Source organism: Oryza brachyantha, chromosome 6 (genome assembly GCF_000231095.2).
Source record: "Oryza brachyantha chromosome 6, ObraRS2, whole genome shotgun sequence".
In the NCBI taxonomy this organism is placed as follows: Eukaryota; Viridiplantae; Streptophyta; class Magnoliopsida; order Poales; family Poaceae; genus Oryza; species Oryza brachyantha.
The window spans coordinates 4,108,294-4,121,333 of NC_023168.2; the positions used below are offsets into that span (position 1 = coordinate 4,108,294).

Genomic DNA, 13,040 nt, shown 5'->3' on the forward strand with positions numbered 1-13,040 from the left:
ATATTTTAAAGAAAAAAGAGATGAGAGAGAGCAGCGAGCTACTAATTTATAGGCAGCTATAGCACGAGCTCCAAGACACTTAGTGTGTATGATATGCTTTATAGATTCGTATGAATTAACTATTAGATTGACTATAGATGAATTAGAGCTAGTAATTGGCTATACTATTTTATACTATTTAACTTGCTTATGAATTCCACTAGTGAACAGGCTAATGATCTGTAGCCTGTAGGTAAACGATACTGCTGTCTATACCAATGGCAGAATGACCTGTGTCTCAGAAAGTTCATCTCAGCAGAAAAAAAACAAGAGATATTGTGCCTCGGTCGGTGCTGTGATTCCCTATCCTTGGGATTGGCGTCTTGCAATAGTAGTATATAAGTCAAATATAAGTATATTTTAAAAAAATAAGAGGAAGAGAGAAAAGAAGTGGACTACTAATTTATAATTTATAGTCAGTTGTAGCACGTGCTCTAAGACACAATGTGTATATGACATGTGTGACCATGTATTAATGTTTTATAGGTAACTATTGTATCAATTGACTATTAGATTGACTATTGATGAATCGGAGCTAGTAGCTGGCTATATTATTAAACTTTGCTCTAACTGTGAATGGGAGACGCTGCAGAGATCGATCGACCATATTAGGTTGGTTTAGAAATGAGATTTGTTTCAGTCCAACAAAATAATAAAAAGTACATCAAGATACCGGTATCTCATGATATCAAATCGTTTCCGACCGTTGGATCTAATAGTGCATATCCTACATACCTAGATTTAATTTAATGGTAAAATATAATTTGGTATCTCAAGGTATCGGTACCTCGAAATATTTATTATTGGACAGAAGCAAATCTCGAAATAGTGCCGAGGGCCTTCCACAAATCTAAAATAGAGTGTGTGTCTCTTCGCTGGGGAATATCGTTGAATCTGTTACGATTCCAAATGAGCTCCCACGCCCTGTTTGTAAAAAGAGTTTTTATATCTAGAGATACCGGTATTTTGAGATATCAAATTGTTTCTCACTATTAGATCTAACTAAGTAGGATATGGACTATTGAATCCAACGATCAGAAACGATTTAATACCGTGAGGTACCTATACCTCAAGATATAAAAGGAAGAATGAGAGTAAAACTCTCAAAAAAAATGCATTCTGATGTCTCGCGTTCTTGGACGCTTAATTACATAATGAACAAATCCAATAGCCCGACCAAAAATCTATCATAAATTAATGTAACAATTAAGAAATTTACTCCGGTCCAACAAAAATTACCTCAAGGTATCGGTAACTCATGGTACTAAATTATTTTCCACCATTAAATCTAACTAAGCAGGATCTAATGATCAGTACCGGTACCTCAAGATACTTTTTATTAAACTAGAGCAAATCTCAACAATTAAAACTGTAATGTTTTGAACTATTTTTAAAGACAAATCTAGTCCAATCATTTTTAAAAGTTGAATCTAATATAAATTATTTAAGAAGATATTATCAAATTTAAGTGTGTTGGCTACAGATGAGATGCCTCTGGCTGAGCAGCTCGTGTTTCTTTCTTCTGTTACCTCCGTCTCATGATAACTTTATTTTCCAATTTTTTGATATAATATTTTGACTCTTCGTCTTATTTGAATTCTTTTGGCGATTAATATTTTTATTGTTACTAGATAATAATATATGAATACCACTTTATGCGTGACTAATTTTTTAAAGTTTTTGAACATTTTTTTAAATAAGACGTATGGTCAAACGTTGGACACGAAAAACAAAAAATAAAGTTATTACGGAACGGATGTAGTAAATAACAGGTTTTATCCTCTTACGTGACATAATCACTCACATGTGAAATCCACTATCCATAAAACCACATGTGTCACCGGAAATTTTACGGTAGAGGATCCCCTTCCCGGTTAACGGTCTTCAGCCCCCAGCTGACGTCGCCGCAGTGCTGGACGTGCGGCACAACCTTCCCGGGGTCAGCCCACCGCTTCAGCTGGCAGTCGTAGTACGGAGGCCGGTGGAAGCACGGCTCCATGGACACGTCCCGCCAGCATGGCTGGTCGGCCAACCTGTTCCACGGCTTTTGCATCACCCACGGCCTCACGCCGGCGAGCCCCTGCGCCACGTACCCGAACGTCGACTTGCCGGTCGTCACCAGCTCGTCGGTGAGGCTGAGCAGGTAGATCTCGGCCCACGCCTTGGCGTCGTGCGACTTGGCGCCGAAGTGCTGGTACTCCTCGTGGCTCGGCTGGTGCACGCTCACCGCGCCGCCGCCGCCGCCGGCGGCCGCCGCGTTCTCCCAGTACATGCTCCTGATCCTCTCGTAGTACCACGACTTGAGTGACGTGACGAGCACCGCCGTGGAGTTGCGGCGGCCGGACGCCGGCAGGGTCATCGGCTCCGACGATCCCGCGCCGAGCACTTCCGGGAGAAGGCTGTTCTTCTGCGTGCACGTCGTGATCTGCTCCACGAGCTCCGGCGAGTTCGAGTCGGCGCCGAAGACGCGCACCTGGATGCCCACTCGCTTCTGCGCCGTTGACAGGTAGGCTTCGTAGTACCGCGTGACGAGCCCCCACACGAGGTTGTTCGGGTGGAACAGGTACCGGCCGAGGTGGTGGAACACGGCGTCCGGCTCCGGGAAGAGCTTGCCGAGCTCCTCCCGGAAGCCGGCGAGGAGGAACAGACCCGGCACGATGTAGCTGTTCGTCCTCATCACCAGCCACTGCACACGCCGCAGCAACCGCTGGTCCTCGTCACAGTAGAACAACCTGTCGTGGTCGGTGTAGTCGTTGTTGAGATGGACGTACACCAACGCCGGCGGTGGCGCCGTCGAGACGCCGGCGCCGTCGTTCCTGACCACCCTGTTCTTCACCATGTTCCCGTAGCTCTCGGCGCTGTCGACGCTGAAGTTGGTGTAGCCCGCCACCGGGAAGTCCCGCGGCATCAGCCACGTCGTGCCGGGGAACGGCTCGCAGAAGAGCTCGTCCATGTCGTTGCTGGGGTCGATGAGGACGACACGGTCGGTGAGCACGGCGTAGAGGAACGCGGACGCCGCCGCGAGGATCCTGTTGCCGAGGCCGCAGTACGATATGGAGACGATGTACTTGCACTCCGGTGACGCCACGCTCTCGCCGGACCGGAGCTGCTCGACGGCGTTCCTGTATGCGGCGGTGCCGGGGCCGCACCGGCGTTGCAGAGCTTCCTGCCGCCGCAGCTTGGAGATGAGATAGGAGGACGGTTGCCGGCCGGAGTTTCGACGGTACATGGCGGACTGGTACCGGCTGTGGCAGGTTTCTTGGTCGAAACCGTCGAGCAAGAGGCCACCCAAAAGCCTCGGGTGCAGGAAGAATGCATCCGACCCTGCAAAAAAATGATTTTTTTTACAACACGCTAAAAAATTACTATATGGAGAATAGAAAAAATTTGACCTCATAAGCATGCAAATTCAATTCAATCTTTGGAAATTGACAAATGTGACTGCCAATAGTCCATATATATCACATATTGAACTATTTCGTTAATTTTGTTATGTTTTTCTAAGTGACACTACTATATAAAACAAGAGGATGTTTCATTGAGGAATGAAAAAAAATTAACCCACCCGTGCCAACACATTTGGGATTACCTTTCGACCATATGTCATTTCAGTGAGACAATCTCTACCGAGATCAGTAATTTACTCTTTAAATTTAGTAAGACATTGTTTCGACGGTTTTCTTTTCATAAATTCAAATATAGTATAAATATTTGTTTACTGTCAAAATAATGGATATGACACATCCTACGGTCGTATATGTAAGATTGTGGAAAGTATTGTATACCAGATGATATTCTGACGCAAGAAGGGAAAGAAGTTTATCCTGAATTTGGAAGGTTTATTGTAGTCCAATCCAGGTATAAGAGAACTACTACGTATGCATCAAAAAAGGGTCATTTCAGTTCTACTTGAAAAAGGTGTTGCCGACCGTATAAATACCACGGCCTTGAAAAAGGGGTGGGCATTGGATAAAGAGTTCGATAATACAAGCCACATCAAGTTAGGAATATATTAGCCTCAAGCTTCCGACAACTATCGCCAACTACAACTTTAACCTTCTCGCCAACATTAGTTGGTAGACCATGTTATACACTTGCTATTGTACTTGGTATGAATTCATCGTCCAAAAATAGTATTTTCACTAAAGATTTAAACCAAATAAAAATAATGATTGTTTTTAACTTATCAATGAAGCTCATGTATGAATTTAATCATTTTTAAATAGTTGAAATTTCCCTCTTTTTCGTTTTTTCAAATTTGGTACCAAATAAATTTGCTAATATATTCATTTTGGAAAATATGTGATCACGTAGTCAGCTAACAAAATGCATATATATAAGAAATCAAAACAAAAACTCAAGGGCAAACAAGGATATGACAAAATTTAGGAATATACAAGGAATTGAGAAAAAAAACTCATGTGCATATATATAGAGAATTTTCTATACGCTATTAATTACCTCGGCGTAAGCCGTCGGCCGCCGTCTGAATCCAGACCGCTGGCCTGCGGCCGGTGATGAAGACGACGACGGGCAGCATGGCCATCACGAGGGCGACAACGACGGCGTTCATCTGCCCGCGCCATCGCTTGCTGCTGCCGTCGGTGGTCAGCTGCCTCTTCTTGCTCGCCGGCGCCGGCGCCGGCGCCGCCGCCATGAACTGTGGAGCCGCCTCCTCGATCTCTCGCCAGCTCTTGTCTCTCTGCACGGTTCTCTGACCGGCGTGCATCGCGTCTGCTCACACTTCCAGTCGAGTTCCTCTGCTCTGCAGTGTAGGAATAGCCAGCAAACCAAGAACTGGCTTTAAGCCTTCGTGACCCTTGGACGTACAGAGTACTGCATTAAAACCTTACGCTGAAAACTGCAGGTCAACTACAAGTCTACCAAACAATAAACTCTCTCTAGTTCTTTTTATTATATTTTACATCGTTAACTTTTAAGTTTCTGTTCAATAATTTATAAAATATTTAAAAAAATTTACATAATTGTTATTTATGTTGCTGTAATTTACTTTATTGTTAAACGAACTATAACAATTGCTTATAATTTTACATATTTAGGAAAAAAAAATTAAGATGAGCACTTAAATAAATATTTAAACATCAACCATGTCGAGCATTAAAAATTGAAGGGAGTATCCTACTGACTCCATCACTAAATGTTTGGTGCCGTTGACTTTTTTTTATAAACGTTTAACTATTCATCTTATTTATTTTTTTGTCAAATATGTAAGCTATATATATATATGCATAAAAGTATATTTAATAATAAATAAAATAATATAAAAATAATTAATAATTATGTAAAATTTTTGAATAAGACGAATAGTCAAACGTGTATAAAAAAATCAATGACTTTAAATATTTAGGGAAGGAGGGAGTATTTCCTAGCTCTTTGGTGTTTCACAATGCAACTTGCAGGCTATCAATATCCATGATATTTGAGCATTTTTACTGGTTACATATGGGACATATCAGAGAGTCGTATGTCATAGATGCAATTTGACATTTCTTTGTAAGCTCTTTACTGCTAGATTATATGTATTGGTCACCACTTCTGGGCCGAATTTGCATGCTAGTACGTATCAGATGTCTTTGGTAAGTCAATGAGTAAACGCTAGTGATACTACTGGTATTTTAATTTATTTTGGTTTGTATCCATTCATGCACGACTGCACGATGATTCGATGGAAAAAAAGATATCAGTGGTGGAAAGAGCAGACACGTAAGAAACTAATAGAGTAATAGAGTAAAGTATATGTTTGGTCCTTAAACTTGTGTCGTGGTACTACTTAGGTCCATAAACTTAGAAAACGCACATTTAGATTTATGAACTTGTTTTAACGTACCATCCAGATCCATGAACTTATTTTAAATGTATCATCTAGGTCCATGAACTCGTTTTAATGTACCATCCAAGTCTATGATTTTAGACATTTAAACGAGTGCATAGACCTAAACATCCACTTTCTAAGTTTATCGACCTAACTGGTACCACGCCACAAGTTTAAGAACCGGCCACGTACTTTACTTAAACTAATATATAGTACTCGATAGAGTGATCAGTTAGGTTGCCGTTTAGACACCCCTTTTTAGCATTTGTTTATGCTTATAAATTAAATTTTATTCTTAAATTTAAAGTTAATTTTTAAATTATAGTTATTTTTAAGTCTTGGTTTTTCGACGATAAGAATATGTATATAAATATTTTATTTACAAATTATTTTTTATTTATAAATATATCGATTAGCCTTTCTTTAAAAAGCGAAAAGATGTCCCCTAATTTCTACCACCGAAACTCAAGGTTTGTACAATTGTACTGCGGTACTAACTCGATGCCATCAAACCATTAATTGATGGACCAAATAGTATATATATACACTTGCAATAATTATTATTTCTATAGTATCCTATAGTCAAAATGGTAATAAATTTACTACTTTTACTATGGCAAATTACTGTACCAAAGAGATCCCCACAGCCATTCATTTTAAAACGGATGGGTAAGATTCTTTCAATGCCACCCACTATTTTTTTTTCTCTGCCATTGATCTGATTCCGTATATAAGGTGGCTCCTGTGGATTTGAGACCACCTAAGAAATCTAAATATAAGCCACTCACGTATGTAAAGGAAAAAAATTATATAAAAAGAGAAAAAAAAACTATGTTAATAACATGTGAGGGTGATTCTTTAACGAATTTTATAGTTGTATTGTATTTTTAGCAAAGTATATTTATAATATTTTAAAAATTATATAAGTTGGTTCACCCAAAATTACTATCCTAGATACGCCGCTTGCCCCTTTTTTTTCAAAGAAATGATGCGGCAGGCATACAGCTCCGGGGATTTCACCCACTGGAGATCCGGGGCGCACCACCAACGTTCCATTACGCAGATGATACTCTAATCCTACTACGGATCCACCAACCAAGCTACCCTGAAAGGAATCATAGTTTCCTTTGCGGCATTCTCAGCGCGACAGATTAACTATGCCAGAAGAGTACGTTAGTACCAATTCACATGAACAGCCAAGGCATGCAACAAGTTTCGACAATACTTGGATGCCCAACCAGCTCGTTACCATGCAACTGTCTTAGGGCTACCATTGCCAACTAACAAAATTATCAAACAAAGATTTGACACCCGTTATTGCTAAATAGACATAAAACTGGCGGGATCATAGAGAGGGCTAATTATGATCAACTCGGCGATGCCTAGGCCTGCTAATGGGTTAGATGAAAATAGATTAAATGGGTTGGATTTTAATTTGGATTATCTTGGTTGGGTGCAAATGGATTGTTATTTCAAATGAATTGGATTGGGTTGGGTTACAGAGACAGATGGATTGGTATGAACTGGGTTTGGTTAGGTGATTTTAGGTTTTAAATGGATTTAACCCGTGGAGGGCAAATTGATCCTTTAATTGGGTAGCTAATGGATAAGAGAATAGACATACGTAGGACCCACATGTAGAAATTGATCAAAATTTGTATAAAGTTGCTCTTGCACATAATAAATCATTCCACCAAATTTCAGTCAAATTTAATAAGTTTTTATAGTGTGAACGCGAGTTTTAAAATTTTAGGTCCGAGTTTATACATACTAAATGGGCGCATCCATTCTATTAGAGTGGGTTGGATCTATTTTAACTAAATGGTTTAGTGTGAGTTGAAATAAAATTAAAGTTAGATTGGTTTGGATTGGATCCTAATGAAAAATAATTATGGTGGGTTGGTTTGGTAGACTGCTAGTAAAAAGATGGATTGGAGTGGATTTGGATCGGATCCAAATCCATTGGCAGGCCTAGCGATGCCGGCTATTGCAACTTAGATCACGCTCTGTAATGTCAGATACCTCTCAAGGCCCAAACAAATGAACAGTTGGCAGTATGGAGAACAATTATCTCCAAAACAGAGCAAGTTCTTTGGACAACTGCTATGAGCTTAGGCAATGGGAGCTCCACTCATTTCTGAAAGTATGAATGGACTGGACTGGGTCGGTTAGCAATTTGCCGTTCCTTTGGTCGTCTTTTTTATTTGGAGTCATTTGTCTTTTATCAAGTCTTTGTAGTAGAGCTCAATCCCTATTCAATATTCCAAAATTATCATTCCTGGAAATATTTGAACTAGAGCTCAATCTCCATTCAATATTCCAAAATTATCATTCCAGGAAATATCTAAATCTCCATAAATACTCCAAATTCCCAAATCAATTTTCAAATATTCCATCCTTCCTCTTTTCCCCTCCTTCCTTTCTATCTCTTTTCCTTATCCCTTACTCCTTGCTCATTTTCTCTTCCTCCTTCCTGCAGGCCGAGAAATGCAACTGAAACAAGTTCTTGCTAATGGGAAAAAGTGAGGGTGAATGTGGATGTTGTTCTATTTCGCTCAAAGAATTCGAATTAGCATCGCCTAACCGTATTTCTCCTAAGTTGAAATAAAAGCACCCATGGTACCTCCCTCCTTCCCAGTGAGCATGGCTGGCCCAAGTCCTTGGCCCTGCTCCTCCTCCACCTTGCCCTGGTCCAATCCACACTGTACCATCGAATCCCCACAACCACTGTTGTCACAAATCATAGCGTTGCCACCCTAGCTTCTCCTTTTCTCTATAAATCCCCTAGCACCGTAGCCCTTCATGCTCTTTTTTGAAACCCTAGCACTGTCGCCGCCACCCCTGCTACAACATTGCCGCCACTCTCCGGTGCTCTTGCCATTGTAGGAGAGCCTCTAGGCCAACACTTTCCCCACACCGCCCTTGTCCTCCTTTTATGGTCATGTTGCGTCTCGTCACCGTCCGTCAAACCACGTTTGGATGCCATCGCCGCCATGCCGGATTGGCCTCCATCATCGCTGGTTGAACCGGTACCATATTTATCCCCTGTCGTGCATATCGCTCGATACGGGGTAATTGTTTGGTATACCATTGACCTCTACTTGTTTTTCTTCTAGAGATTCAAGACCATACCTGGACTAGCCTATTTTAGGTCATATTGGTGAAAATTAGTTTGAGTCCATGGTCCTTCAGGTAATCAGGTCCAGACCTTGTGTGGGCCATGGTCCTTGTGGCCCAAATAATCAATAGTCTTCCTGTCAACGTTTCTATCCACTTCATTTTGCATGGATGCTGCTAACATACAAGTGTACAACATGCGGGTGGGGTGACACCGTGACAACCTACAAAAACTGACTTTATTCACCACGACGTACGAACGAGCTTCAAACCCCACTGCACGTCTTGGCAATGGCGGACGTGCGGCACAATCTTCCCCGTGTCGGCGCCCCGCTTCAGCCTGCAGTCGTAGAACGGCGGCGCGTGGAAGCACGGCTCCATGGACACGTCCCGCCGGCACGGCGACGGCCGGTCGGCCGCCGCCGCGGACGCGGAGTCGTTCGCCGGCTTGTGCATCACCCACGGCGTCAGCCCGCCGAGCCCCTGCGCCACGTACCCGAACGTCGACCACCCGCTGGTCACCAGCGCGTCGGTGAGGCTGAGCAGGTACATCTCCGCCCACGCCTTGGCGTCGTGCGACCCGGCGCCGAACTGCTGGAACTCCTCGTGGCTCGGCTGGTGCACGCTCACCGCCTCGCCGGCGCCGGCCGCCGCGTGCTCCCAGTACATGCTCTTCATCCTCTCGTAGTACCACGACTTGAGCGAGGTGACGAGGACGGCCGTGGACTTCCGGCGCGCGGACGCCGGCGCGACGAGGGGCTCTCCGGCGGCGATCACTTCGGGGAGAAGGTTCGCCTTCTGCGTGCACGCGGTGATCTGCTCCAGCAGCTCCGGCGACTCCGGCTGGCGGCCGAACACGCGCACCTGGATGCCGACTCGCTGCTGCGCCGTCGCGAGGTAGGCGTCGTAGTAGCGCGTGACGAGCCCCCAGACGTGGTTGGTCGGGTGGAAGAGGTACCGGCCGAGGTGGTGGAACACGGCGTCCGTCTCCGGGAAGAGCGAGTCGAGCTCCTGCTGGAATCCGGTGACCAGGAACAGCCCCGGCACGATGTAGTTGTCCGTCCTCATCACCAGCCACGGGATGTTCCGGATCACCCTCTGGTCCTCGTCGCAGAAGAAGAACTTGTCTTCCACGGTGGCCGTGTGGTCGAGATGGACGTACGCGAACGGCGGCAGCCGCGCCGGCGGAATGTCGCCGTCGTCGCCGGTCGTGATCACCTTGTTCTTCAGCATGTTCCCGTAGCTCTCGGCGGTGCTGACGCCGAAGCTGGTGTAGTTTGTCAGCGGGAAGCCCGGCGGCAACAGCCACGTCGTGCCGGGGAAGGGCTCGCAGAACAGCTCGTCCATCTCGTTGCTGGGGTCGACGAGGAGCACGCGGTCGGTGAGCAGCGCATACAGGAACGCCGACGCGGCAGCGAGGATCCGGTTGCCGAGGCCGCGGTACGAGATGGACACCAGGTATCTGCACTCCGGCGACCCAATGCCGCCGCCGCCGCCGCTCCTGCCCGACCTCAGGCTCTCCACGGCGTCGCTGTACGCGGCGGTGCCCGGGCCGCACCGCCGCTGCAGCTCCTCGTGCCGCCGCAGCTTGGACACGAGGTGCGCGGAGGGCTCCCTGCCGGCGTTCCGACGGTACATGGCGGACTGGTACCTGCTGTGGCATGACCCCTCCTCCGATCCGTCGGCCAGGAGGCTGCCGAGAAGCTTGTCGCGCGCGTCCACCGCCGGCCAGCGGAGGATCGATCCGTCGCCTGAAACAAAAACGAAATCAATTCTCAGTTTCTCACCATGTCAACGTCTCTTCGTCATCAGGTGTCCTACACCTAGACCTAGACAAGAACGTGGTTGGGACTTGGGAGTTGACACGCATGTCATGTCAACATCTGAACCCCGTGGACTACTGACCTCGCCGCAAGACGTTGACGGAGCTAATCCAGACGGCCGGCGAGCTGGCACGCGCGTCGAGGAGTATAACCATCGGCGGCACGACCATGACGAATGCGGCGAGCACGAAGTTGACACCGCCGCAGCACCACGCCCTGCGCGCGTGCCTCTTGGTCGACGACGCCGGCGCCACGCCGTCGTCTTCCACCTGCGGCCAGTGTCCAGCGGCGGAGCGCTGCTTCTCTTTGCGTGGCACGGCGACTGCGGCGGCGGCGGCACCGCCACCGGATCCCATCTTGGATTCACACGCTACGGCCTACGGGGAGGTAGGCTACGACCGACTACTACTTGTCTGCTTAATTTTCTGCTCAGCTGCAATGCAGATGCTCTGTTATATCACTAATCTTTTCGCTTCCCTTAAGCTTATTTGATAAAATTTAAAATTTCAATCTTATATTTGAAGTTAATGTTATAGTTTTTTATTTTTATTCTTTGCATTTGATTTTAAATCACTAAAAACACGTGTATAAAAAATGTTTGTACAACCTTTTCGTCTGCAAATATATTGTTTGATTTTTTTCTAAAAAAATAACCCCTATAATTAGCTTTCTTATTCGTAAATCAGACGTATATAGCTAGTGCTAATCCTGGCTGGTTGTGCTTATGTGCTATATTCCGATCTCAGATTTGTCATTCACTGCCCTGTTGACATTGTTAAAGGATACCGAGCTGGAAACTATTCTTAACCGACAAGTTGACCCACACTCATGTCTAACAACTCGCGATGGCGTTGATCTAACACGAGAAATTTTAACATGGGCGAAGACTGCGAGAGTCATCGACACGATTCACATCAACGGAGCGAATTTTTCCTCAACTTGATATAAACTAAGTACAAGGACTAGTAAAACAGAAGTACAAAAACGAGGAATGGAAAACAGTACAAAATCATTGGATACTAGGCGAGAGGCATTGGCTTAATTACCTCTTCCATTAACCAGCCGGAGGACTTGAGATTCAGAAGCTATAATCACCCGGTGATCGGCGAACAAGAAGAGCAGCAGGAGCAGAGGCAACGAGAGTAGCAAGACGAGCCATGGCCGTCGTCCTCTTCCTCCCTTCGCCATTTCGTCGCAAAACTCGCGATAATTCTCCCTCTCGGCGACGAATGGCACCGAGTTTCTGAGAACAGATCAGGAGCAGCAAATTCATAGCGGCTTGTTCGTGCGGTCAACTGCTCTGTTCGTGGGGTTCGTGCCAAGCACGCAGATCCATCCACCATAGACTGCAGATGCTTGCCGCGACGTGCACAGCCACAATGTTCAGGTGCCTGACTGCATGTCGCTGGACGGTTTTGTTCTTGAATTATTGATCTCTGCAACAGAAATCGAGACCCGTCGGATCCTTCTGATCTGCGCATCGCGCCGGGATTCTTCAGGAACTCCGGGCGTTCACAAGGACGGGTTGGGATTGGAATCAAGGGCACACGTAAAACAAGAACCGTCATTAGCATATGATTAATTAAGTATTAACTATTTTAAACCTCAAAAATAGATTAATCTGATTTTTTTAAATAACTTTCATATAAACTCTTTTAGCAAAAGACGCACCGTTTAGCAGCCTGTGCGTGGAAAAAAAAAAGTATAGATTAGATCGGACATGCAATTTCGAACGCCCTCTGCCCCGCTTCCGGCGGCAACGGCGGCGAGGAGGAGGGGGATGCACACGTCACACCTGAAGCTGTGATAGTGGGAACAGGGGAGAAGGCGGAATATGCGAGGACGCCAACCGAGGTAGAAGACACGATATTGAAGGCGTAAACTGAGCGTGCGTCTTTGAAGTAGGTGTGAGTGTGTCAGGGATGTTACAATTTGTGGTGAATATGTGTACGCAGTCAGTTTCTAGTTAGTATTTCAAATTGTTTTAGGTGTTAGGGTAGGAGTGGAGTCAAACTTTATCCTTTATTCTCCTTTAAATAGTAAGGTAGACATGTCGTAAGCGTACGACGACAGTAGTATGGGTAGGCATAGAGAGCGACTGTTGACGGCATGGCCGACTTGCCGTGTTCGTTGATATCTGATAAGTTGTAATTATACTAGAATCGGGGAGGAGTGCTCGTAATTAGTGCCCCGGAGAGTTTGTCTGAACCTCATTAACAAATATCGTG

General features: G+C 45.3%; 2 protein-coding genes across 2 annotated transcripts; both read right to left on the reverse strand.

Moving 5' to 3' along the window:
* Positions 1–1,888: 1,888 nt before the first annotated feature.
* On the reverse strand, positions 1,889–4,768 carry LOC102715769 (fucosyltransferase 2-like). The gene is made up of 2 exons (XM_040524883.1): positions 4,501–4,768; positions 1,889–3,363 (listed from the first exon to the last, which is right to left on the reverse strand). Exons 1-2 carry the CDS (start codon positions 4,766–4,768, stop codon positions 1,889–1,891), a joined length of 1,743 nt encoding a protein of 580 aa, XP_040380817.1.
* Positions 4,769–9,125: 4,357 nt separating this feature from the next.
* Positions 9,126–11,168, reverse strand: LOC102716048 (fucosyltransferase 2-like). Its single transcript, XM_040525592.1, has 2 exons — positions 10,895–11,168; positions 9,126–10,740 (listed from the first exon to the last, which is right to left on the reverse strand). The coding sequence occupies exons 1-2, from the start codon at positions 11,166–11,168 to the stop codon at positions 9,233–9,235; spliced, it is 1,782 nt and encodes a 593-aa protein (XP_040381526.1). The 3' UTR covers positions 9,126–9,232.
* Positions 11,169–13,040: the final 1,872 nt, after the last annotated feature.